Source organism: Caretta caretta, chromosome 1 (genome assembly GCF_965140235.1).
Source record: "Caretta caretta isolate rCarCar2 chromosome 1, rCarCar1.hap1, whole genome shotgun sequence".
NCBI lineage: Eukaryota > Metazoa > Chordata > Testudines > Cheloniidae > Caretta > Caretta caretta.
The window spans coordinates 138,555,735-138,582,957 of NC_134206.1; the positions used below are offsets into that span (position 1 = coordinate 138,555,735).

At 44.6% G+C, this 27,223-nt stretch overlaps 1 protein-coding gene across 12 annotated transcripts in view; it reads right to left on the reverse strand.

The window, feature by feature from the left end:
* CTPS2 (CTP synthase 2) overlaps positions 1-27,223 on the reverse strand; it is a 160,174-nt gene that overhangs the window by 37,884 nt on the left and 95,067 nt on the right. For all 12 annotated transcript variants that reach the window (XM_075131534.1, XM_075131532.1, XM_075131521.1 and 9 more), the window contains one exon: positions 8,225-8,321. In XM_075131534.1, coding sequence (XP_074987635.1) covers positions 8,225-8,321 — 97 coding nt within the window. The remainder of the gene's footprint in view (positions 1-8,224; positions 8,322-27,223) is intronic.

Sequence of the window (27,223 nt, forward strand, 5' to 3'; positions counted from 1 at the left end):
TAGTTAGCACCTCACCCCTAACCCAAACGCAGGGCCCATTGGCGTATGTCCACGCTGCAGTGGGGAGAGGGCCTCCCAGCCCACGTCGACAGATTCACACTAGTGGGGCTCAAGTTAGTGCACTAAAAATAGCAGTGCAGACATTGCAGCTTGGGATCTTAAGATCACCTACCTTTTGGGTCTCACTCAGGTGGCTGTCTGAGTCTCCACCAGAGATTTAATGCCCACACTGCTACTTTAGCACGCTAGCTCGAGTCCCAGTAGTGTGAGTCTGTCTACCCGAGCTGGTAGTCTCACTCCTAGCTGCAGTATAGACACTCTTGCTGGCCTCAACACCAATCCTAGCCCAGAACCCACCGCTCTTCCCAACCATATCAGTATCCCAGGGCTGCCTGCCAACCCCAACTCTATCCCTAGCCCAGATGCCTCTGCTGAACAAAATCCTAACCTTGGACTCAGGGCATCTGCCAGCCCCAATCCTAGCCCAGGGCTGTCTACTCGCCTACCATGAGGCTGCCTTCCACCAACAGCCCTAACCCTGGCCCCAGGGCATCTGCCAGCCCCAATCCTAGCCCAGGGCTGTCTACTCGCCTACCATGCGGCTGCCTTCCACCAACAGCCCTAACCCTGGCCTGAAGGCCTCCACTGATCTGAACCCTAACTCTTACCTGAAAGTCTCTCTTAGTCTCAACCTGAACCCTAGCATTGAGGCTGCCTGCCGCCCCAAATCCTGACACTAGCCTAGGGCTATCTACCAGACTCAAATCTAACCCGGGGGCTGCATGGTGGCCCCAACCATAGCCCTAGCCTCTGTTGGCCACAGCCTCTGCAAATCCCAACTTTATCCTTAGCCCGTTGGCTTCTGCTGGCCCCAACCCTAACTCTAGTCCTGGAAGCTCTGCCAATCCCAACCATCATCCTTCCCCAGGGTCTCCTGCTTGCTCTAACCCTCATCCTAAACTGAAGGCTTCTGCTGGCTCTGGCCCTAACCCCAACAGAGGGACCCCAATCCAGCCAGCCCAAACCTTAACCCTAGCTTTCTGCCAGCCCCAGCCTTAGCCCAGAAACCTCCTGCTGGCCCCAGCCCTAACCATAGCCCCCAAGCTAAGGTTCGAGTCTGGCCAAGAGGCTCAATTTCTTTTTTGAGATTTTGTCTTTATGGTTAAAGACTTTATAGAAAACACTGTTTTCATTTGATTGTCATACGAATTCTTATGTTACGTTGCCTTCTAGAAATGTCATCAGTAGTATTTTAAAAAGGGTAAGTGAAGGAAAGAAATGCCGGATTACTTAAATTCATATTAAAAATCAGTCAAATAGTCTTTGTGAAGTAAAGTACTGTCTTTTAATTTAAGATGAAGGTATCTCCATCACTCTTATATAGCTAGTAGCACATGCTTCTCTTAGGAGGAACTCACTAATCCACTGAATAATGAGTGATCACCTGGAGAAGATGCATTTCCAGGAGGTTACAAATGATACTCTGACCTCTTCAGCTGTACTGGAAGTTTATAGTACAGGGCAGGAAGGTGAATTCTCTAAAAATCTTAATTCAACTATATCTGGTTTTGTTATGGGGTTGGCACCTGCTTTTCAGGAGCACCCCCCACCCTTGGTTGATGGTTTCTTTGTTGGGTCTTCAGTGACTCACTCAGCCCTCCGGTCAAGTCATACACACTGTCTGTAGGCGCAACAGAACAAAACTCTTCTGGGGTATACTGTACAAAGTGCAAGCTGGTCTCCATATTGGAAGAGAAGATTGAAGGTCTGGAGCAACAGATAACGACCCTGCGTTGCATACGAGAAACTGAGGATTTTCTAGACAAAACTCAGGATAGGCTTCTAGGGGCACAAAGCTCTATAGATATAGAGCAGGTTGCACAGAGGAGCCAAGAGGCCAGTGAAGAAGCTTGGCAACATGTGACCTCCAGAAGAGGTAAGCGGAATGTCCGAGTTCCAGTAACACAGACACAGGTAACTAACTGCTTTCATGTTCTCTCCACAGGTACCGTTGCAGAGAGTGGACCAGATGATATGTCTGGGGCGAGAAAGCAGAAGGAGACTCCGCTGGTTGGAAGGCATGAGATGCAATGTCCTGAGGTTGGGGGTTCCACGACCACCACTCCCAAGAGGAGAAGGCGGGTGGTGGTGGTCGGGGACTCTCTCCTCCGGGGGACTGAGTCATCTATCTGCCGCCCTGACCGGGAAAACCGAGAAGTCTGCTGCTTGCCGGGGGCTAAGATTCGCGATGTGACGGAGAGACCGCCGAGACTCATCAAGCCCTCGGATCGCTACCCCTTCCTGCTTCTCCACGTAGGCACCAATGATACTGCCAAGAATGACCTTGAGCGGATCACTGCGGACTACGTGGCTCTGGAAAGAAGGATAAAGGAGTTGGAGGCGCAAGTGGTGTTCTCGTCCATCCTCCCCGTGGAAGGAAAAGGCCTGGGTAGGGACCGTCGAATCGTGGAAGTCAACGAATGGCTACGCAGGTGGTGTCGGAGAGAAGGCTTTGGATTCTTTGACCATGGGCTGGTGTTCCATGAAGGAGGAGTGCTGGGCAGAGACGGGCTCCATCTTACGAAGAGAGGGAAGAGCATCTTTGCGAGCAGGCTGGCTAACCTAGTGAGGAGGGCTTTAAACTAGGTTCACCGGGGGAAGGAGACCAAAGCCCTGAGGTAAGTGGGAAAGCGGGATACCGGGAGGAAGCACAGGCAGGAATGTCTGTGAGGGGAGGGCTCCTGCCTCATACTGGGAATGAGGGGCGATCAACAGGTTATCTCAAGTGCTTATATACGAATGCACAAAGCCTTGGAAACAAGCAGGGAGAACTGGAGGTCCTGGTGATGTCAAGGAACTATGACGTGATTGGAATAACAGAGACTTGGTGGGATAACTCACATGACTGGAGTACTGTCATGGATGGATATAAACTGTTCAGGAAGGACAGGCAGGGCAGAAAAGGTGGGGGAGTAGCACTGTATGTAAGGGAGCAGTATGACTGCTCAGAGCTCCGGTACGAAACTGTAGAAAAACCTGAGTGTCTCTGGATTAAGTTTAGAAGTGTGTGCAACAAGAGTGATGTAGTGGTGGGAGTCTGCTATAGACCACCGGACCAGGGGGATGAGGTAGATGAGGCTTTCTTCCAGCAACTCACGGAAGCTACTAGATCGCATGCCCTGATTCTCATGGGTGACTTTAATTTTCCTGATATCTGCTGGGAGAGCAATACAGCGGTGCATAGACAATCCAGGAAGTTTTTGGAAAGCGTAGGGGACAATTTCCTGGCGCAAGTGCTAGAGGAGCCAACTAGGGGGGGCGCTTTTCTTGACCTGCTGCTCACAAACCGGGTAGAATTAGTGGGGGAAGCAAAAGTGGATGGGAATCTGGGAGGCAGTGACCATGAGTTGGTTGAGTTCAGGATCCTGACGCAGGGAAGAAAGGTAAGCAGCAGGATACGGACCCTGGACTTCAGGAAAGCAGACTTCGACTCCCTCAGGGAACGGATGGCCAGGATCCCCTGGGGGACTAACTTGAAGGGGAAAGGAGTCCAGGAGAGCTGGCTGTATTTCAAGGAATCCCTGTTGAGGTTACAGGGACAAACCATCCCGATGAGTCGAAAGAATAGTAAATATGGCAGGCGACCAGCTTGGCTTAATAGTGAAATCCTAGCGGATCTTAAACATAAAAAAGAAGCTTACAAGAAGTGTAAGGTTGGACATATGACCAGGGAAGAGTATAAAAATATTGCTCGGGCATGTAGGAATGAAATCAGGAGGGCCAAATCTCACCTGGAGCTGCAGCTAGCGAGAGATGTCAAGAGTAACAAGAAGAGTTTCTTCAGGTATGTTGGCAACAAGAAGAAAGCCAAGGAAAGTGTGGGCCCCTTACTGAATGAGGGAGGCAACCTAGTGACAGAGGATGTGGAAAAAGCTAATGTACTCAATGCTTTTTTTGCCTCTGTCTTCACGAACAAGGTCAGCTCCCAGACTGCTGCGCTGGGCATCACAAAATGGGGAAGAGATGGCCAGCCCTCTGTGGAGATAGAGGTGGTTAGGGACTATTTAGAAAAGCTGGACGTGCACAAGTCCATGGGGCCGGACGAGTTGCATCCGAGAGTGCTGAAGGAATTGGCGGCTGTGATTGCAGAGCCATTGGCCATTATCTTTGAAAACTCGTGGCGAACCGGGGAAGTCCCGGATGACTGGAAAAAGGCTAATGTAGTGCCAATCTTTAAAAAAGGGAAGAAGGAGGATCCTGGGAACTACAGGCCAGTCAGCCTCACCTCAGTCCCTGGAAAAATCATGGAGCAGGTCCTCAAAGAATCAATCCTGAAGCACTTGCATGAGAGGAAGGTGACCAGGAACAGCCAGCATGGATTCACCAAGGGAAGGTCATGCCTGACTAATCTAATCGCCTTTTATGATGAGATTACTGGTTCTGTGGATGAAGGGAAAGCAGTGGATGTATTGTTTCTTGACTTTAGCAAAGCTTTTGACACGGTCTCCCACAGTATTCTTGTCAGCAAGTTAAGGAAGTATGGGCTGGATGAATGCACTATAAGGTGGGTAGAAAGCTGGCTAGATTGTCGGGCTCAACGGGTAGTGATCAATGGCTCCATGTCTAGTTGGCAGCCGGTATCAAGTGGAGTGCCCCAAGGGTCGGTCCTGGGGCCGGTTTTGTTCAATATCTTGATAAATGATCTGGAGGATGGTGTGGATTGTACTCTCAGCAAATTTGCGGATGATACTAAACTGGGAGGAGTGGTAGATACGCTGGAGAGGAGGGATAGGATACAGAAGGACCTAGACAAATTGGAGGATTGGGCCAAAAGAAATCTGATGAGGTTCAATAAGGATAAGTGCAGGGTCCTGCACTTAGGACGGAAGAACCCAATGCACCGCTACAGACTAGGGACCGAATGGCTAGGCAGCAGTTCTGCGGAAAAGGACCTAGGGGTGACAGTGGACGAGAAGCTGGATATGAGTCAGCAGTGTGCCCTTGTTGCCAAGAAGGCCAATGGCATTTTGGGATGTATAAGTAGGGGCATAGCGAGCAGATCGAGGGACGTGATCGTTCCCCTCTATTCGACATTGGTGAGGCCTCATCTGGAGTACTGTGTCCAGTTTTGGGCCCCACACTACAAGAAGGATGTGGATAAATTGGAGAGAGTCCAGCGAAGGGCAACAAAAATGATTAGGGGTCTAGAACACATGACTTATGAGGAGAGGCTGAGGGAGCTGGGATTGTTTAGCCTGCAGAAGAGAAGAATGAGGGGGGATTTGATAGCTGCTTTCAACTACCTGAAAGGGGGTTCCAAAGAGGATGGCTCTAGACTGTTCTCAATGGTAGCAGATGACAGAACGAGGAGTAATGGTCTCAAGTTGCAGTGGGGGAGGTTTAGATTGGATATTAGGAAAAACTTTTTCACTAAGAGGGTGGTGAAACACTGGAATGCGTTACCTAGGGAGGTGGTAGAATCTCCTTCCTTAGAGGTTTTTAAGGTCAGGCTTGACAAAGCCCTGGCTGGGATGATTTAACTGGGAATTGGTCCTGCTTCGAGCAGGGGGTTGGACTAGATGACCTTCAGGGGTCCCTTCCAACCCTGATATTCTATGATTCTATGATTCTATACAGCCTTTACCTTCTCCCGGCCCTGGTATGGTGCCATACCCCAGGGCTTCCCACCTAGAGACACTGCCAGGCTGCAGCCCTCCCCAGGCTCAGTCCTTACTCTGTCCCAGCAGCCAGCCAGGAGCTACTTCTTAGGTCCCCTGGTCCCTGCCCACACTGAGCTGTCCATAGTCCTGATGTTCTTTCAGCCATCCAGGAACACAGTCTTTTCTCTTCTAGATCCAGGCAGCAACTGATTGCCTCTGGCTCTGCAGCTCCTTTTTATGTGGCCCTCCTGGCCCCTCCTGCAGCCCTTTGGATTGGCTGCATCCCCTGCAGCCACTCTAGGATGCTTGGAGGACTTCTCATCTGCTCCTCTCTGGGACGGAGTGTGGCAGGACCCCAAGGCCTCCAACAGGGGACTTCTGGGCCTAGTCCACCCCATCACAGGTTCCCAGAAAAAAAACCCCGGACACTCAGTTATATCTTAATTACGAGCTAGTGTCTTGCACTGATGTATATTTTATAAATATATTCTAAAATAGAGGAGAAAATGTTACACTTCAGTTAGCACATTCAGCTCAGGAAGGTTTCATTAAAGGGATGGCTTCAAGGGGCAGTATAAAATGACCCTTTGTAACATAACTGCCTGGGCCAAAAATGCATCTCCAGAAATAATGGGATCTGAACTACTCATCATAAATAAAGATTTCTATTTTGTAGCATTCTTTTGTTCCTGACTAATCCCACTTTATCAACAGGTAATCTCATGTATATTATTGAGGACTTTGTAACATATTTGGGTACAAAATTAGTTGGGGGAAAAGAATGAAGTATTTTTCTGTATTGTCTGAATGGAATGTCACTCATAGCATAGAATATTTATCATTCTGAAAAAAATGGTCCATTAGTTAATTAATGGGTAATTTCTTTGTGTGACAGACACATTAAGAGATAGCTGAAGTTCCTGTCTACTAAATGGAATGAAGCACTTAGATAAGAATCCGAATTCCCGATGTAGTTTGGGCATTTATTCACTTCCTCTATTTTTTCACCTGATATGTAAAAGTAAGAAAGGAGGAGGCTTTGGCTGAGTCCTCTAGTAGTGGACTGTGGAAGTTCATGCAGACAGGCATCCTTTAAGTTAATCAGAAGAAACATATCAGATGAGAGAAGGTAAGCAGTGTCTGTTTGCCCTAGAATTCTGGCTAGAATGAACATGACTGGATTAAATCCACACTCAGAGCATTGGGAACGGATGTGGAGCACACTGGCTATCATATCATCCAAGTGTGCTTCAGCTTCCAAGGCAGTAAAAATAGTAGGTTTGGCATTTGCTGTGACATGCCAGGCTGGATCAATAACATTTGCTAAGCATTACTGGAGCTCAAAGAACCCTAATGCCAGGGATCTTGATGGTGAAAAAATTAGAAAATTGGTTAGAATAAAAATAGACTATTATTCCATGATGGGCAACAATGGATTACATTGAATTTATGAATTGCTAATGTTTAGTTTATGGGAATAATGACACAAATGTCCCCATGTGACCTTTTTTCTGGCACACCCTCTGGGCAGGAGTATATCTGACAAATATCTCTGTTCAATATGGCTCAAGCTCTACCCTTAGAATTTCATTCATCACTCCCACTGGCTTCAGTGGGAGCTGCATGTGAGCATCCAAGGGTAGATTTGGGCTCAATATTTGTTTTCCTCTCTGTGCTCCTTGTAAGCTGAATACAAAAATAGAGAGGGTTATTACCAAAGAGGCAAGGACGATCATCAGTGTACAGTTTAAAAAGTGGCTGGAACCACCGATGTCGCATTCTGAAAAACTGAGGCTCACACTGCATAAATAACCAAACTTAATTTAAAAAATAAAACTGCAATATTTTATACCAGGGAGGCTTCATGTCCTTCTTGACTGACCCACTCACTCGTCTTGCTGGAACTCCTGGATCCTGCTGCGTATACTGATGTGTCATCAAAAAAGAGAGAGGCAGCAGCCTGTACTGTACAGTGAGGAATGCTTGTGCCCTTGTAAAGAATCTGGCAACATGGGGCCATCATGGGTAGCCCATCCTTCTGTAGAGACGAGCACTGCTGGGGAGCTAACATGTTGAAGCCAGCCTGGAGTGCTGAGCTTCCTATCCTCCCACTGCTGCCTTCAGAGCCACCAGTCTGTGCCAGCTCCCTTCACAGTGACCATTTTATCTGGTGCTTGGAGGAGAGAAGTGAAAGTGGGACAGAGAGAGAGTGAAGCTGTGTATTTTCCCCCTCCAGTGCCTCTCTGATAGTGGGTGATTCATCTGCATGCACTTCAAACAGGGAGAGAGGGAAGAGAGAGGGCTGTTAATCTGTCTTTAGTAGATGGTGTTTACAGATAATAAAAAGATTCACCCCAGGAACTAATCAGACGAATAAAAAATGCTATTTGTGTAGTTGCTTTTCAGGGTAGGAAACATTTTAAATGTGGACTGCATGGTGTGTAAGGAGAGGCAATGAATGTGACCACAAGAACATGTTTGGCACAATTCATTTAGGCCTTTAAATATGAGACAGATGGTATTTTTATCATGAGAGAAAATGAAACAGCCAAGAAGTAACTTACTTAGGACAGAGTCTTCTGTTTTGAAAATAGTCCTCCTTTTTCCCAGTCTCATTGTTCCTCCCATATCTCCAGGATTGTGTTCAGGCATGTCAATGACCTTGCGAGAGAAAATATTGAAGTAGTGTTTCATGATTTCTTTCTTTAGTTGAGAAAAATATTATATAGAAGTCTGTGACATTAAAATATTAACTTTATTATATTTACAATATTTCATACATATTATTAGGCTGGAAGACCAATGAATTCCAAAGCATGTTTACCAAAGAATGCCGCTACACAGTTGGCAATCACATCATTGCCAAAAGTTTTGGTAGTGTAATCAGATTGCAATGATGGATATAAACCTAATATCCAGCCAGACCACCTTAAGGACCTAAATAAAGACCGATCTGGGTGGCACTCAATCTGCAAGGAGTCTACAGCCTTTTGGGATTTCCCATGATGATGATGGTGATGATGATATATGCAACCCACATTAGGATACCATCAAGGACAGCAAGACATTTTTGGGGCAAGAGAGGTGTCACAATATCACTTCAACTCTCCAATCTTATGTACCACTCTTTAAATGTGTAATGCTTTGGAACCATAATTTGATCACAGCTAGCTCACATGCTGCTGAACATGATTTGCCCTGGTTTACGCTGACCGGTCAGTCGTATGCACTGTCATTTAAGTTAACTCAACTCTTCACAAAGATGTTTGACTACAATAAGATTTTCAAATGTAGACACCCTTGATTTCAAAAATTACCTTTGGAATGTGAACTAGACATACCCTGAGGTAGCCCTGACTTCCTGAGTCTGTAGGCATCCTGACACATTAGCTGCAAGAGGTGTGAACTGCCCTAGTCATATTAATGGGGTGGTGATTCTGAATCATAAATAATATCAACTTTGTTAACAGCTTTACTACAGATAACAGAAAAACATTACGAAGGAGGAGTAGGAAGTTCTGCACAAACTACTGTGAGTGGCATCTCATATAGCTATCATGAATGGGTGGAGCTTGGTTTGTGGGCAGACCTTGGGATGATATCATCTCTTCCCCTGTTGCAGCAAGACCTCTGAAAGAAGTACTTTAAGATAACTCTTATCTTCCCATTAACATAATGAATTCTGCTCTCTAATGCTGACTGTCACCTGAAGAACCAGAAGCAGCTGAAACTGCATTTTGCCTACAGCAGGAACAGTATTCTGATGCTGCTGCACAAAACATACCATTATTTCTGGTAGTCTTTGTAACCTGAACATGCTATTCAATTGAATATCTTTTTTGCGATGAGTGAGATTAGTTGCAAAGAATGATACAGGGATTACAGTTTAAAATTTTGCCCTGTTTGCCTGGTTCTGCTGGTACTAGCCATTATATCTATGGGAAATCCATCTCACAGTGGTAAAAACTTTCAAAATGGTAGAGACACCAAATTTATGTATCCATATATGTAAAAACACACCAAGGAATGAGACTGGCCAAGAACGGTTCAGAAAATAAAAAATAGTCACCCTGAGTGGTAATCAGGAGCTGCATTTTATTAACGTTAGTTTGCCCTTCTGGAACAATAAAAACATCCTATGAGAGCAATAATGCATTTCATAAAGTGAAGCTATACAATTCAGAAGGGATGGTGGAAGGTGCTTGGGGCACTGTGCCAATGTAATTCAGATGTGCAATTATCTCTGCATAACCTCATATCTTTCAAATGTTATTTATGATCTATATACTTGTTGTAAAGTACCATGAATAAAAGCTTTGATCAAATTGGTTGAAGATTACAAACCCTGTAATTACTTCCCAAAGAACATGAATGTGGGGATTATGCAGCTTCTTCAGCCAAAGTATCACTACTCCAGTCCACATATTTTTTAAATCAATTATACTTTTCTGAATTCTACTTACCATTTTATTTGCAGTACACTGGGCACAGTTACATAATCAAAACATATAATATCAGAAACAGAATGTACAAAACACACAGGGTGAAATACTTACTGAAGTCAAAGGCAAAACTCCAATGGGGAGTTGCTTGCTTGCCTCTAGAACATAGGAAGGGAAGGGCCTTTCAGTGGGTATACTGGTTCTTGCAGATGATATGGGGTGGTGGTGATGAAAGTCATTCATCCTCACTAATGATTACCCCCAATAGGATTGTGCAGGCTCCATGCATTTGCTGTTTAATGTGTATTTCAGGTTACTGAAGAAGATCATGAGGGTCAAGGTTGTTAAAATTGGAAGCTCCTAAATCCATATTTAGTTACCTGCTTGAATTTCAAAAGCGCTGAGCACCGAAATAGCATTCTACAAAGTCAACTTTAGGCTCCTGTTTTTAAAAATTAGGTCTGAGAGGTTTTCATCTATTGTTACCTGAATGCTGATGATTATACTCATCTGTACTTTTTATTCCCCACTTCAAATCTAGACTTTATAATCTCTTTGCCTTCCCAATACCCGACCAACATAGGATTTTCCATGAACTTTCATTCAAAATATCCTGAAAGTAATGCTGGCAGGCAGATGGAAGCCTCTGGAGAAAATGAGAGAGATGGCAACTTCATCCTTTGAGACTATGCCAGATTCTTGGATTCTGTGACTTTGCCATTCTAATCTGGGCCTGTCCATATACTTATCCACCCCTTAGTCACCTCCACGTGAGATTTCAGAACTTGGGGCTGATCTTGATGAAGAATCAAAAGCATCAGCTAGCACATAATGTGCCTTCCTATTTACTAAATGGGGAACTTCAGTTGGAACATGTTACAATTTTGCTCTGGGATGTGAACTTCTATTTTTGCCTCCAGGTAGAAAGCAAAGTGCTGATGAGTATCTCTAAAGCACTAAAAATAGCCAGCCTATGAAACCACATCTTCTCCCAAGCCCCACTACAGCAGTTATGGTTATGCAGAGATGAAATCAGAAAGGCTAAGGCACAAAATGAGTTATATCTAGCAAAGGGCACAAAAGGCAATACAAAGCTGTTCTATAAATACATTAGGAGCAAGAGAAAGACGAAGGAAAGTGTAGGTCTTTTACTTAGCAGGGAAGGAGCTTATAATCAAGAAGGTTGAAGTGTTTAATGCTTACTTTGCTACATTCTTCACTGAAAAGGTTAATGGTGATCAGATATACAACACCATTAATATTAACAAAAGGGGGGAAGGAACACAAGCCAAAATAGTGAAAGAACAGATTAAAGTATATTTAGATACGTCATCATGACCTGATTGAATTCATCCTGGGGTACTTAACGAACTAGCTGAAACAATCTCAGAACCTTTAGCATTTGTCTTTGAGAACCCATGGAGGATGGGTGGGGTCCCAGAGGGCTAGAGAAGGGCAAACATAGTATAGATCTTTAAAAGGGGGAACAGTCAGATGAGGATGTTGCAGAGATCACATGTATTTTGGGCTAGGCAGCCCCAATGAAACACTGATAATGGATGAACATGACATAACAAAGTATATGTTTAGGTAATAACAGTATGGTCTCACTGGTGTTAAATCACAATGATGAATGACTTTAAACACCTTTAGAGCTCAATATTTGCTAGTAATTTTCTGTTTGGAGTATTTCATTGCTATTTGGAAATATATAAATGCAAATGAGAAAACTGTCAGGCTCAGATATTTAGTGCAAAAGCCTCAACCTGTGGAAGCTGCACCACTTATCATGTTAAGTATTTGCCTTCTGGCACAAGTCTTTACTGGTGGAACAACTTAGCAACTAGCCTAATTTTCCCAGGACCATCAGGATTTGGAAGAGATTGTCTCACATCCTGCAATACCAACTGGGAGAATGCAATAAATCTTAGTATTTGGAAGGAGATTAAACAATTTTTTTAAACCCCCAAACCTTTCTTTTTTGTTTCAGGCTGCCATCTGTAAATGTGGCCACTTTAGAACTCTGCAACTGCAAACAGCCGACGTGGGGAGAATCTCATTTAACAACAAATCACAACATTCCATTTACATCCAGAATTCTGTGTTATACTCTAAAATACATAGCCCTGGTCTACACTACGAGTTTAGGTCGAATTTAGCAGCATTAGATCGACTTAACCCTGCACCCGTCCACACGATGAAGCCATTTTTGTTGACTTAAAGGGCTCTTAAAATCGATTTCTACACTCCTCCTCGACGACGGGATTAGCGCTGAAATCGACATCACCGGGTCGAATTTGGGGTAGTGTGGACGCAATTCGACGGTATTGGCCTCCAGGAGCTATCCCACAGTGCTCCATTGTGACCACTCTGGACAGCACTTTCAATTCAGATGTACTAGCCAGGTACACAGGAAAAGCCCCAGGAACTTTTGAATTTCATTTCTGTTTGGCCAGCATGGCGACCTCATCAGCACAGGTGACCGTGCAGTCCCAGAATCGCAAAAGAGATCCAGCATGGACTGAACAGGAGGTACTGGATCTGATTGCTGTATGGGGAGATGAATCCGTGCTATCAGAACTCCGTTCCAAAAGACAAAATGCCAAAATATTTGCAAAAATCTCCAAGGGCATGATGGACAGAGGCCACAACAGGGACCCGCAGCAGCGCTGCATGAAAATTAAGGAGATCAGGCAAGCCTACCAAAAACCCAAAGATGCAAACAGCCTCTCCGGGTCAGAGCCCCAGACATGCAGCTTCCATGATGAGCTGCATGCAATTCTAGGGGGGGCCCCTACCATTACCCCACCCCAGTCCGTGGACACCTGCAAGGGGGGAGTCTCATGCAACAGGGAAGAGGATTTGGGGGATGAGGAGGAGGAGGATAGCGCACAGCAGGCAAGCGGAGAAACCGTTCTCCCTGACAGCCAGGAACTGTTTATCACCCTGCAGACAGTACCCTCCCAAGGCGGGCTTCCGGACCATGAAGCTGGAGAAGGCACCTCTGGTGAGTGTACCTTTGTAAATATAATACATGGTTTAAAAGCAAGCATGTTTAATGATTAATTTGCCCTGAAGACTTGGGATGCATTCGCGGTCAGTACAGCTACTGGAAAAGTCTGTTAAGGTGTCTGGGGATGGAGCGGAAATCCTCCAGGGACTTCTCCATGAAGCTCTCCTGGAGGTACTCCCAAAGCCTTTGCAAAAGGTTTCTGGGGAGGGCAGCCTTATTGCAGACACTTTAGGACACTTTACCATGCCAGGCCAGTAGCACATAGTCTGGAATCATTGCATAACAAAGCATGGCAGCGTATGGTCCCAGTGTTTGCTGGCATTCAAGCAACATCTGTTGTTTATCTCTCAGTGTTATCCTCAGGAGAGTGATCATCCCAGAGAACTGGGGGGGAGGGGGTTTAGTTGGGTTTGTGCTGCACGTTAACCCGAAAACAACAGCCCCTCCTTTTAAATAGCTAACCAAATGGGGGCTTGGTATGGGAAAAGAGGGCGCTGCTGTTTGAAACCATTCCCACATGTTATGAAGGTTGAAGAAGCCAAAAGACTGTGGCTTACCATGGCTCCCTGCAAGCTGAATTCTGTTGCCCAGCCCTGCATGTGTGATCTTTCACAGAGAACCGGCAGGCCCTCAATATAAGAGGTAAAACACGACCTTGTACCGAAAGCACATGTGCTATGTAATGTTAACAGCTTGGTTCACCATGAAAGAGTCTACTCATTGTTCTCTAAAATGTGTCTTTTTAAATACTACTCTCCCCTTTTTTCCTCCCACAGCTGCAAATGTTTCAACGCTCCCCCTATCATCTCCGTCCCAGAGGCTAGCGCAGATAAGAAAGTGGAAAAAAAGCACTCGTGATGAGCACTCGTTCTCTGAGCTCATGCAGTCCTCCCGCACTGAAAGAGCTCAGCAGAATGCGTGGAGGCAAACAATATCAGAGTCCAGGAAAGCAGATGAACGTGAGGACAGGAGGGACAAGCGAGATAAGAGGTGGCGGGAGCAAGATGAGAAGTGGTGGCAGCACGATGAGAGGAGGCAGGATGCAATGCTGAGACTACTGGGGGATCAAACTGATATGCTCCGGCGTCTGGTGGAGCTGCAGGTAAGGCAGCAGGAGCACAGACCGCCGCTGCAGCCCCTGTGTAACCGCCCGCCATCCTCCCCAAGTTCCATAGCCTCCTCACCCAGATGCCCAAGAACATGGGGGAGGTGGGGCTCCAGGCACCCAACCACTCCACCCCAGAGGATTGCCCAAGCAACAGAAGGCTGGCATTCAATAAGTTTTGAAGAGCAGTGTGGCCTTGCCCTTCCCTCCTCCCCTCATCCACCACTCCACCTGGTGCTTCCCTCCTCCTCCACCCCTCTCAGGCTATCTTGACAGTTATCCCCCTATTTGTGCGATGAATTAATAAAGAATGCATGATTTTGAAACAACAATGACTTTATTGCCTCTGCAAGCGGTGATCGAAGGGGGGAGGTTGGTTGGCTAATAGAGAAGTAGAGTGAAGCAAGGGGGTGGGTTTTCATCAAGGAGAAACAAACAGAACTTTTACACTGTAGCCTGGCCAGCCATGAAACTGGTTTTCAAAGCTTCTCTGATGCGCAGCACGCCCAGCTGTGCTTTTCTAATCGTTCTGGTGTCTGACTGCGCATAATCAGTGACCAGGCCATTTGCCTCAACCTCCCACCCTGCCATAAACGTCTCCCCCTTACTCTCACAGATATTGTGGAGCACACAGCAAGCAGCAATAACAATGGGAATATTGGTTTCGCTGAGGTCTAACCGAGTCAGTAAACTGCGCCAGCACGCTTTTAAACATCCAAACGCACACTCTACCACTATTCTGCACTTGCTCAGCCTATAGTTGAACTGCTCCTGACAACTGTCCAGGGTGCCTGTGTATGATGGCTTCATGAGCCATGGCATTAAGGGATAGGCTGGGTCTCCAAGGATAACTACAGGAATTTCAACATCCCCAACAGTTATTTTCTGGTCTGGAAAGTAAGTCCCTTCCTGCAGCTGTTCAAACAGACCAGAGTTCCTGAAGATGCGAGTGTCATGTACCTTTCCCGGCCATTCCACGTTGATGTCGGTGAAATGTCCCTTGTGATCCACCAGTGCTTGCAGCACCATGGAAAAGTACCCCTTGCGGTTTATGTACTGTCTGCCTTGGTGATCTGGTCCCAAGATAGGGATATGCGTTCCGTCTGTCGCCCCACCACAGTTAGGGAATCCCATTGCAGCAAAGCCATCCATTATGACCTGCACATTTCCCAGAGTCACTAATCTTGATAGCAGCAGCTCAGTGATTGCGTTGGCTACTTGGATCACAGCAGCCCCCACAGTAGATTTGCTCACTCCAAATTGATTCCCGAATGACCGGTAGCTGTCTGGCATTGCAAGTTTACAGAGGGCTATCTCCACTCACTTGTTAACTGTGAGGGCTGCTCTCATCTTGGTATTCTTGCACTTCAGGGCAGGGGAAAGCAAGTCACAAAGTTCCATGAAAGTGCCCGAACGATTGTGAAAGTTTCTCAGCCACTGGGAATCATCCCAGACCTGGAACGCGATGCGGTCCCACCAGTCTGTGCTTGTTTCCCGGGCCCAGAATCAGCGTTCCACAGCATGAGCCTGCCCCATTGCCACCAGGATGTCCAAATTGCCAGGGCCTGTGCTTTGAGAGAAGTCTGTGTCCATGTCCTCATCACTCTCATCACCACGCTGACGTCGCCTCCTCGCCTGCTTCTGCAGTTTCTGGTTCTGCACATACTGCAGGATAATGTGCGAGATGTTTACAATGCTCATAACTGCCACGGTGATCTGAGCGGGCTCCAAGCTTGCCGTGGTATGGCATCTGCAGGAAAGCAGAGTTGCAGCGGAAGCGGTGGCTGACGACGGATGCCACGAGAATAGATATTTATAGAGAACGACAAGAGGACCTGAAAGGTGGATTCATGAGAGCAGGAAAGCACAGTTGCAGCAGAAGCGGTGGAGGACGATGGTTAGCACTGCGCACATTTCCCAAGGAAGAACACACGTACCCGGGAGCCCATGATAGACAACATGGAGAAATTCGCTATTGAGACAATAGCAGCAGAGTTGCAGCGGAAACGGTATATGACGACAGTTAGCAGTCCTACTGCACCATCTTCTGCCAGCAGCACCCAGGACACAACAGCAGCGGTGTCGGTGAGCTGAGCTGAGCGGGCTGCATGCTTGCTGTGGTATGGCATCTGCGTGGAAAAAAGGCGCAGAACGATTGTCTGCCATTGCTTTCACGGAGGGAGGGGCGACTGACAACATGAACCCAAAACCACGTACAACAATGTTTTTGCCCCATCAGGCATTGGGAGCTTAACCTAGAATTCCGATGGGTGGCGGAGACTGTGGGAACTGTGGGATAGTTACCCTCAGTGCACCACTCCGTAAGTCTATGCTAGCCACAGTAGTGAGGATGCATTCCGCCAACTTAATGCGCTTGGTGTGGACATACGCAATCGACTGTATAAAATCGATTTCTAAAAATAGACTTCTATAATATCGACCTAATTTCGTAGTGTAGACATACCCATAGAAAGTGGAAGTACTCACAAAGCAAACCAAATAAACTCGCTATGCTACTTTAGGATTTGTACAGTTAGCTCCACATCCACAATATGCTATGTCATATCCTTGAATTGATATAATTTCATTTTAAAGACTCTTTTCAGAAAATCAGTAAGAACTTCAGTTTTGTCTGCCATTTTAATCCTCTCCTGTTTAGGGAACAAATTATTTGTCACTGTGGAAAGCACTCAATATTAATATAAGTGCTGATCAAATTGCCAGGAGAAGGAATGACTATAGAGATTAGCTACACACTGAGAGCTCAAAGGATAATGCTAACAGTAACATAGGTGTGCAGAGGGGAAAGCAGATGGTTTCATGAAATGAAGCGGCAGGTGCTGCTGAATACTAACACCTATTGGCATGGTTAGGAAAATCCCAGCAATGAAAACCAACAAAAACTCCCCTTAAAATGCCCCAGGCACCCTTTCATTTATTGCTGTCCAGGAGTAATCAATATTTGCTAGATTTAGATTGATCTGTTTCAATGAAGATAAGTATATTGTTCAGCAGGCCCAACCAATTAGAAAGCAGTAATGTCAAACTAATACTTTGGAAATTTTTTAAAAATTACAAACGAAGGAAGTCCATTTGAAGTGAGAATCAATCAGCTATAGTTGAAAAATTGGCACTGAAGCCTTCCAAGTGTGAACATGAATACAGAAAATTTCTTCCCATACTTTTCAAATCTTATTTATTGGCAGAAGATGCACAGACTACAAAACTTCTATGGCCAGTACTAAGCAAATGAAAACATTAAATGCAACAAAATATATTTTTGCCCAAAGAACACTGAATTCCAAGCAAGCAAAATTATTATTACACACATCTAAAACACTCATCACCACAGGATCTGCCAGTCAACCACTGGGTTCATCTAGTTTGTCTCAAATTACATCCATTTCTTGCAAAACGATGACTGCCATCTGTAAACTTGGAAATTTAAAATTATCAATGGCCCAATCATACATCCCTTACTTACATTAGTAATCACTTTGAAAGATGGGGCTCATTATTTGTCTTCACTGGATTGTACTATAGTACCCAAAAATCCCTCCATGGCCTAATCTAGCTAACTGAACCACATGACTTCAGGCTGAAAATTGTTGGGTTCTTTCTGAGATTTTTGACATTTTTTAAATCCTTGCAAATTCTTATCTACACTCCTGTGGTAAGATAACTTCAGCCAGTTCCCATTTTCAACACTCCTCCTATCTGAGTTTTATCATTTCCTTATTTTGAATTATGTCATTGCCCGGTAGATTTATTTAATCAAGGTCTAAGCCCTCTGAGAAGAATTCCACTTGAAAAAGCAGAAATTTTAGTACATATAATTTTACCTGAAAATAATCTTACAAAGCGCATAAAAAGGATGTTCCTTTTTAAACAATGATTTCTCATTCATAACTACTCACTGAAATTGTAAAGATAATAGGGATGCTGATGTGGGAAGCCCACAAAGGCATTATTTACTACATTTTAGAGCTAGTTTAAATCTATCCAAATTTTCCTCAATATTCTGTGATACAGGAGGGCCAGGAAGCAGTGGTAGAGTGTTTAGAGGGGAACTATATAAACCCTAAGCTAATTAAGGTGTGGTTCCCTGTAGATTAGAAAGGGTTGCTACAGGTTAATTGGAGCACCTGTTGTCAATTAAGACCCTGTCAGGAACCTAATAAAACTCCCGGCTTCAGGCAGTTGGGTGGTGGTGGCGGCTGTTACATCAGAGCTTGGAGGTGTGTTGTGAGATTTGGAAGACCAGAGAACTGAAGTAAGGGAGACTCCATCCCCCAGCATCTAAGGACTGAGGATAACTCCACCTAAGGGGGATGAGGGTAAGAAACCCGCAGGGGTTGAGAGGGGCTGGGACTCAGAGTGAGGAGCAAACCCAGACCCCTCCCTTGCTTCCCTCCTCTATCACCTTCCTGGGCCACTAGCGGGACCCTTGGTGCCTAAGAGCAGGGGCAAGGGGTGGTGTCTTAGTCCCCTTGCCCCCCAAGAAAAGCACAGGACCCACCATATGAAGATTGGCCATCTTGTCACAATTCATATTGCACCAAAATCTTCTTTGTTTTCTGTTTGGATATTTGGCATTACTTCCACTTGATTTCAGAATATTTCTAGTATTTCATGCATGATATTTTTGGCATTGATATGAAGATCATGATACTTGATAGCTGCAGGCCATTTCAATAGATTAATAAAATCAAACAAATACAGCAAATAAAATTCTCACATTAAACAGAAAAAAATCACTAGTACAAATGAGATTAGACACTTGAAAGCTCAAATCCTCCCTAAAACTAGAGTTAACAAACTCCTATTGACAAGATATGGCATGAGCTGACAGCCACTTGCAATTTGTCTTTAATTTTATAATTGTAATAAAAACTGGATACAGTTTATTTGTAGAGTTACACAAAGGATCTTAATCAAAACTCTGCATCCAAATACCCCTGGACTTCAGAGGGGTTCAAAATCTGAACTTTTGCAGCTAGACTCTGACTCACTAGTGGGTTAAACCAAAACCCTGGATCCTAACACACCAAAACTTTGGAGGGAGAATCTCAAACTTACAGTCTAAATTTTATAGCTTGGGCTGATTTCTAGTTTAACATGACCTATGGCCCTGATTCTGGGAAACACTTAATCGTGTGCTTAAGTTTATCCATCAATACATGCTGTTCTGAACAGGAGTGCTTTCCTGAATCATGGCCAATACGAATACATATGTGAACCCAGTTAGCTAGTGGAGGAGGTTAGCATAACCCTTGAGACTCTGACTCAATTACCCTTAGGTCTTGTTTATACTGATTTTTTTTCCTTAGAGTGTAGCATTGGTGAGAGCAATATCAGACTTTCACCATCATTTTGATTTCCTCTGAATAGAGCTAGATGACCTGGTGGCTAAAATGGCAGCCAGCAACCAGTCTGCTCTAGCACTTCCACTTATTGCTGGCCCTGAAGGAGCTGCACTGGTGCTATATAGAGCAACAGAGGGAGAATTTCACAAAAAGCTGAGAGTAGACAGAATTAACAATGAAGTTAACATGATACCACTTCTGATTCACATGGGGCCAGATCATCCTACTCTAAAGAAAACTCTTCTAGGGTTAGAGGCGAGTCCTTTAGAGGAGTTTTTCTTAGATGATTCCATTTGGGTGAGGGTGGTGCCTTCCTAGATTTGGAAAACAAATCCTTGCAGGTATACCTTTAGAAAAAATCTTCTCTGTAGATGCTTTCTGTAGTATAACTGATTGCACATAGCAAGAGATCATAGAAAGTACAGCAAGGAACTGAACCTTGATAAATTAAAAAGATCACAGTCCATTCTGGTAGAAATGTCTGACATAAATCGTTTGGAAGTGTGCCCCAAAGAATCTGGAGCAAGATCATCAACAAATTAAAACTGTTATTTATATGGACTGACAACGGAAAATCTTTCATAATCAAGTTGGTGTGGCAGCCCGGAAAAACTTCGAAGAGTTGTCCCAATCCACGGTCCTCAAGCTCGTATTAAATTTTTAGCAATTCCAGTTTTGTTATACACTATCTAAAATTTCAATCTCTCATACTTAGCATTTCCTTTTGGAACTGATTCAGACCCACACTTGTGAACTCTGAAAAAGCTGCTGGAGGAGAAAGAGAAGGAGTCATCTTGCTCTACTGCGTGACAGACTAGAGCAGAGGTGGGCAAACTACAGCCCGCGGGCCACATGTCCTACCCAGCCCCGAGCTCCCTGCTGGGGAGGCTAGCCCCCGGTCCCTCCCCCGCAGCCACGCCATCGCATGGGCGGAGCTCTGGGCAGCGGGGCTGCACACTCCTGTAGGGCAGTGCAGCAGCGTGTCTGGCTCTGGCCGGGCGGCACGGCTGCCAGACATGCTGCTCTGAGCAGCATGGTAAGGGGGCCGGTGCCAGTGCTGAGGGGTTGGATAAGGGGCAGGGGGTCCCGGGGGACAGTCAGGGGACAGGGAGCAGAGGGCGGTTGGATGGGGTGGAGGCTCGAGGGGAGGGGGGGCAGGGGACGGGGAACAGGGGGTACTTGGATAGGGCAGAGGTTTTGAGGAGGGCAGGGGGGGAACAGGGGGGTTAGATAGGGGGTGGGATCCTGGGGGCAGTTAGGAGCAGGGGGTCCCAGGAGGGGCCAGTCAGGGGACAAGGAGCAGGGGGGGTTGGATGGATCGGGGGTTCTGTGGGGGGGGCAGTCAGGGGGCGGGAAGGGGCGGAGGCCAGGCTGTTTGGGGAGGCACAGCCTTCCCTACCCGGCCCTCCATACAGTTTCACACCCTGATGTGGCCCTCGGGCCAAAAAGTTTGCCCACCACTGGACTAGAAGCTGGATACACACCATCCCCTTCTTTGTATCCTCTCACATATGCCCAAGTAGATTTGCTGCTCACCCTCCCTGTCTGGAATTACTGGGCTTGCAGAGCATGGAAGTTCCATGAACTGATAAAGACAGGCTGAGAACTCAGTCGTATAAAATACTCTTTGCTGTCTCTTGTTTTTTCTTCTCCGTTTTCTTTGCTCTTTTTTTATTTTGTGGCCTGCATCTCCCATTTCTTTACTCACCAGAAGGCTCCCTGCTGCTCAAGGTAGGGGTCTGGGAGCCAACTGGTAGTTCCAGTAGCCTTTATAGTGTTCTTGCAGCTCAGCTCTATGCTACAGGAACAAAAAGAGAAGAGAAGACTGTGCCAGAAGTTTCCCCATAGCTGGCTACATTAGAAGCCACTTCTGGAACAGCACAGTAAGGCAGTCGACTTCCAGGGACCTACTTGCTACTTTCTCCACAGCCACAGACGCATGCTTGCAGTGCTGGGATAGGTGGAGTCATACTATTTTATTCACCCCTTCTCTCATGAGTTCTGACCTGCCCCTCTCAACTTCTATCTAGTGAAAGAAGTGCTGGCCTAGGAACTAGGACGTGTTGAGTTCCCTCACTGTCCTTAACAATACTTTCCACTCAGAGCTTTGCAAACTGAACATATTGTCCCCATTTTAGTGGTGGGGAAACTTAGTGTAAAAGAGGTTAAATGATTTGGTTGAGGGGCACTGCCTAAAAGTCAGGAGGCCTTTCTAACCTTGGTTCTGATAAAAACTTGCTGAGACCTTGGGCAAGTCACTTAACTTCACAGCACTTCCATTTGTTGAAAGTATATCTACAGGCATTTTTTTAGTTATGAAATAAAATGCAATATATTATCAAGGCCGGTGGTCAGAACAGAACTCAGTCCCTTCAGGCACCAAACTTGGTCTTTCATCCAGTTGATCCCCTGGCTGTTGGGGAAGACTTCTACCATGAATTTTTGCATCATGCCTTGGCAAAATGTCAAGTGAAAAACACTTTGCAGGTTTTCACCTGCCTCGCTGCAGATGTTCATCAGTCTCCTGAAAATTCAACATTTTTGGAGTCCAAAATCCCATGTAAACAAACTCATAAAAAAATTCTAAACCTGTTTTCTTGACCAACTGCTTCCATCAATTTTGCCCTGTGAGAGTATTACTGCTTTATTGATAAAATCCTTTATAACCATGTCTGTATGCACAATCTCTACTAAAGCCAACTATACATTTTTTTCCAAATACATAATCATTGCATATAAAATGCAATCCATAAATAAATATTTTAAAACCGAACATATCAAACTGATTACTTTAATTTTTCAGGTAGATATCATAGGAACATTTCCTTTCAGGCTTTACCAGAAGCGCAGAAAGACATCAAACAAATCCCACAAAGAACTTAGATGTATTTTGAACCGTTATGCTGCAGAAAGGGGGCAATCCTGGCCAGCTGTCCCAGAGTGAACTGAAACTTGAGACTTATTGAAGCTAAGTGCAGGCAAAGTGGCTGAACTCAGACAGTGCTGTGCATGGAACGGATATGCAAAAGTACAGGTGAGCTGGGGTCTTGTGTCGATGTGGGTAATCTTTGCTAAGGGCTTGAATTTAATTAGAAGTGAGTGGAACAAACTTCCTGCACTTTGGGCCTGATCCAATTCCCATTAGAATAAATGGTCAAACTTCAGTAGCACAGGATTGGACTATTTATGACTTAACAAGAATCCAGCCATAATCACTTCACATCCCTCCACTCGCATCTACTCATGCTGTTAACCTCATCAGAGTCCCCCCGGGAGACTTCTCCAACTCAAGCTATTAGGGTGTTCCTAGCCTTTTATATCTTTGTTAGGATAAACTCCTGCTCCCTCTGAAGCGAGCTAAATACAGCTGAACTATATTAGGATTGGGAGGCTATTCAGAGGACCAAAAAGAAGAAGAGGTTTCATGGGACTAGCCAAGCTTGGGGAGGGTAACCGTGATAATGTGGCTCCATTGGCCAAACTCCCCACTAGAGGGGAGCTTTGCCCAGGCTGGAGTTCTCTGTGTGGGACTGGTGGAGGACAGAAGTCTTCTTCTCCAGCCACAGATTACTATCTGTGCTACTGCATGGCCAGTCTCAGAGATGCAGCCATTACTCCTGTGCTCCCTGATATATAACTGCACATCGCAAAGGGGTAAAAGATTTGATCTTCAAACCCCCAGGTGCTCCTGCCTCCAATCTGAGCTCTGTCTATTCCTTTATTCAGTATTATTTATTTCTCTTCCCAAATACTAGAATGGGGGGGGTGTGGATCTTTATAAAGATCTAGTAGGTGTAAATCTTGAAAAATAGGTAAGAAGGGTATTCATTTTACAAGCAATGATTAAAGATTTTAATTATACCTTAACTAACTTAATGGAAAAATCAATGGAAAATTTGATCTTGGACAGTCCACCTGGTGCTTTCTTAATAAAATGCAAGGTACTTAGTCACAACTGATTTAGCGTCAAGGAAGAGAAACACAGATATGTCTTTCCACTGCCCCCCAAATCCTACCAATGTTTTGATGCGTTGTTCTTATATAATCACTGCTTTACATATTTCACAATATTTTCTATCACTTGCCATGTTTACAAAACATGCACCTTACTTGCCATTGAAACAGATGGATACAAAGCAGGACAGCATAATATAATAAACATATTTGTCATACACACAACAATAAATCAACAGAAGAAAAGTGTAGGTTTGAATGCTCAGAATCAACAGTATTCTGGACAATGATCCCTCACTTTCACAGGCCTTGGGAGGTAGGCAAGTCCTCGCTCACAGACAACCCGCCAACCTGAAGCATATTCTCACCAGCAACTACACACCACACCATAGTAACTCTAACTCAGGAACCAATTCATGCAACAAACCTCAATACCAGCTCTGCCCACATATCTACACCAGCGACACCATCACAGGACTTAACCAGATCAGCCATACCACCACCGGTTCATTCACCTGCACGTCCACCAATGTAATATACGCCAGCAATGCCCCTCTGCTATGTACATGTGCCAAACTGGACAGTCCCTACGTTAAAGGTTAAATGGACACAAATCAGATATTAGGAATGGCAATATACAAAAACCTGTAGGAGAACACTTCAACCTCCCTGGACACACAATAGCAGATTTAAAGGTAGCCATCCTGCAGCAAAAAAACTTCAGGACCAGACTTCAAAGAGAAACTGCTGAGCTTCAGTTCATTTGCAAATCTGACACCATCAGCTCAGGATTAAACAAAGACTGGGAATGGCTAGCCAACTACAAAACAGTTTCTCCTCCCTTGGTGTTCACACCTCAACTGCTAGAAGAGGGCCTCATTCTCCCTGATTGAACTAACCTCGTTATCCCTAGCCTGATTCTTGCTTGCATATTTATACCTGCCTCTGGAATTTTCCACTACATGCATCCGACAAAGTGGGTATTCACCCACAAAACCTTATGCTCCAATACGTCTCTTAGTCTATAAGGTGCCGCAGAACTCTTTGCTGCTTTTACAGATCCAGACTAACATGGCTACCCCTCTGATACTTAGCTTCATAATTGTAATCTAGATCACCCTATTGCATATAAGATTTAGCAATTTAGGCAAACTGCAGCTACAGGGCCTGATCCAGAACTCATTGAAATCAATGGAAAAACTCCCAATAACTTCAAGGGGCCCATAGTTGAGAGAGGTTAGCCATTCCTGCAGTGTCTTGAGAAAAACAGATACACAAACAATGTTAGTAGCAGGACTACTTCATGGCAATTGCAGGTTGGAAATTGGATGTGTCATTGCCAGTCCTCTTATCAGGGGAATTTAACTGCAGAAATTAACCTTACATATTTTTAACTTTTTGTTTATTAATCCCCACAGGATATATCTAACATATTTAAAGAGATGAACAAAAATAATGATGGAGAAGTCAGTCTGGAGGAATTTAAAGCTGCGCTAGCCAAGCTGAAAAGGTCTGGCCAGTAAAATATTCTACAAAGGGGAGAAGCATCACAACTATAAGAAAGGAGAGAAAAAACACTGACTTCATAAAAAAGTCTTTAAAGCTACAGATTTATTTGTTTTTTATTGTGAGAAAAGTGACCATGAGAAAATAAGGACCTTTCTTAACAAAGACAAAATAAGATGCACACTTTATTCTCAAAGATGCTCACCTTTATCATATTCCAGCAGATCCCGATTCCAGTTATTTCATAGTCACTAAACAGTCTTAGTAAAGCAGTTCCATTAGGAGCCAGGAAAAAGAATCAATCACTCCACGTCCTCTTCCCCCACCAGACCATCACTGAGCAATCCCCATCACTGGGTTCTGGAGGTTTCCAAGGGTTGCTCATAAAGGCCTTCAGACCCCTGTAAACATTAACATCCCCAGCAGGTCCTGTGGAGAGACCTAGCCACGCTACTTCTTCTCTTCTACTCCCACCAAACCACCTTCAGACCCATTAGCAAAAAAGACCGCCTTGGATTCCGATGACGGAAGTTTCCCATTGTCAGGTATCACTTGTCCCAACATTCTGTCATCCCCCTGCCCTGCTCTGGGATGAATTTAGTGAGTCTTAGACCACAGAATTGGGTAATTCCTTTCAGGAAAGAAATTGAATGGGCAGCAGACAAAAGATTAGTAGATTATCCTAATCTACATTTTATTCCAGTCAGAATGTACCCTTGTTGTGGTAGAGCTTTTGGCTCAGGAAGTGTTATTGGTAGGTAATTTTTGTGAGCTGAGTGTGAATTCTTGGAAGCGACTTTGAGAATGGCTGAAACACAATTTTTTTTAAAAGATTCTCTCTTTTTAATTCTAAAATAAAACATAAGAACAAACCAATACAACAAATTTGTAATTAATGCTGAATTTGTTTTTTAACCTCTTCCTCCACAGCAGGTAAGGGCAGGGTGGTAGAAAGGGATACCAGCTAGAGGTTTGTTGTTACCTTGCTTCAGTATGCTTTGAAGGACCTGGAAGTACTCATCTCATGGGAAGAAGTTAGAATTATGAACTTTTTTCCCCCTTCAAATAGTTAGTCTCTAAATGTCTTTCTTTTTCTTTCTCCCTCCCAAATTTATTTGACTAGAATGAAGGACAGGAAAATGGAACTGTATTCAGATACTGAAACTGAGACAGATAAAGTTTATTGGATTTCAAGCGAAATCTCTGGTATTAAGAGGCAATACAGAGTGTCTGAGCTTGCAGTTACATTCCATTCCATTCCTTTCCATTAGAAGGGCACATACCAAAAATATTTACTTATCTTGGTTTGAATTCTGCATGAGGGGAAAAAAAAACCTATTCTGTCTGTGACTCAAGGTCAAAGAACTCATTTTATTTTTATGTAACAAAAACTGTTCAGCTGAGATGGGCAGATTTAATAATTTTAAAGTGAATTTGCTGATCATTGTGAGATATTGTTGGTTATGTTTTATATTCAGCTAACTTGAGATTCCAAACTGAAGAGAAAATCATACCACTTGACTGCTTAAGATGATCCCACGAGAATGTCTGATTTATAACTTGGAGCAAATGAACCAACCTAGATGGAAGAGGAAGTTCTACTGCACAAGCTGAGCCAAGTGTCCAGGAAACTTTCTTTGAGGCACATCCCCACCCCAACTCACCCACTCCACTAACAAGGCCAGCCTCAATGACCTGCCCAAGATGCACAAGTTTACAAAGGGCAAACAATGAGTAGGCACTGCATAAAAATAACAACCCCACCTATTAGCTCATACTCACTTTTCTCACAATTAAAAAAAAAAAAACCATAAATCTGTGGCTTTAGGGACTTATTTTTGATGAGGCCCATGTTGTTTCTCTCCTTTCTTGTAGTTGTGAAGGTGGGCTTGAACCCTAGACCTTCAGATAGAACCACTAGTACTTGAGCTAAGAGACTGTCTTCGTTAGCTAGAAGCTGTGGTAAAATCTTAGTCTCTTATGCAGATCAGCCAGGATAGGAAGACAAAAACGCATTATCCTAGTGTGGCTTGAGTAACCCACAACATATACAAAACATTCATACAGTACAAACACGATCGCCACCATGAGTCAATGTACCATGAGATGTGTGGCACAAATGTTCACCAAGACGGGGTGGAAAAGGAAAAGGTAAACATAACACAAAGTAGTGCAAA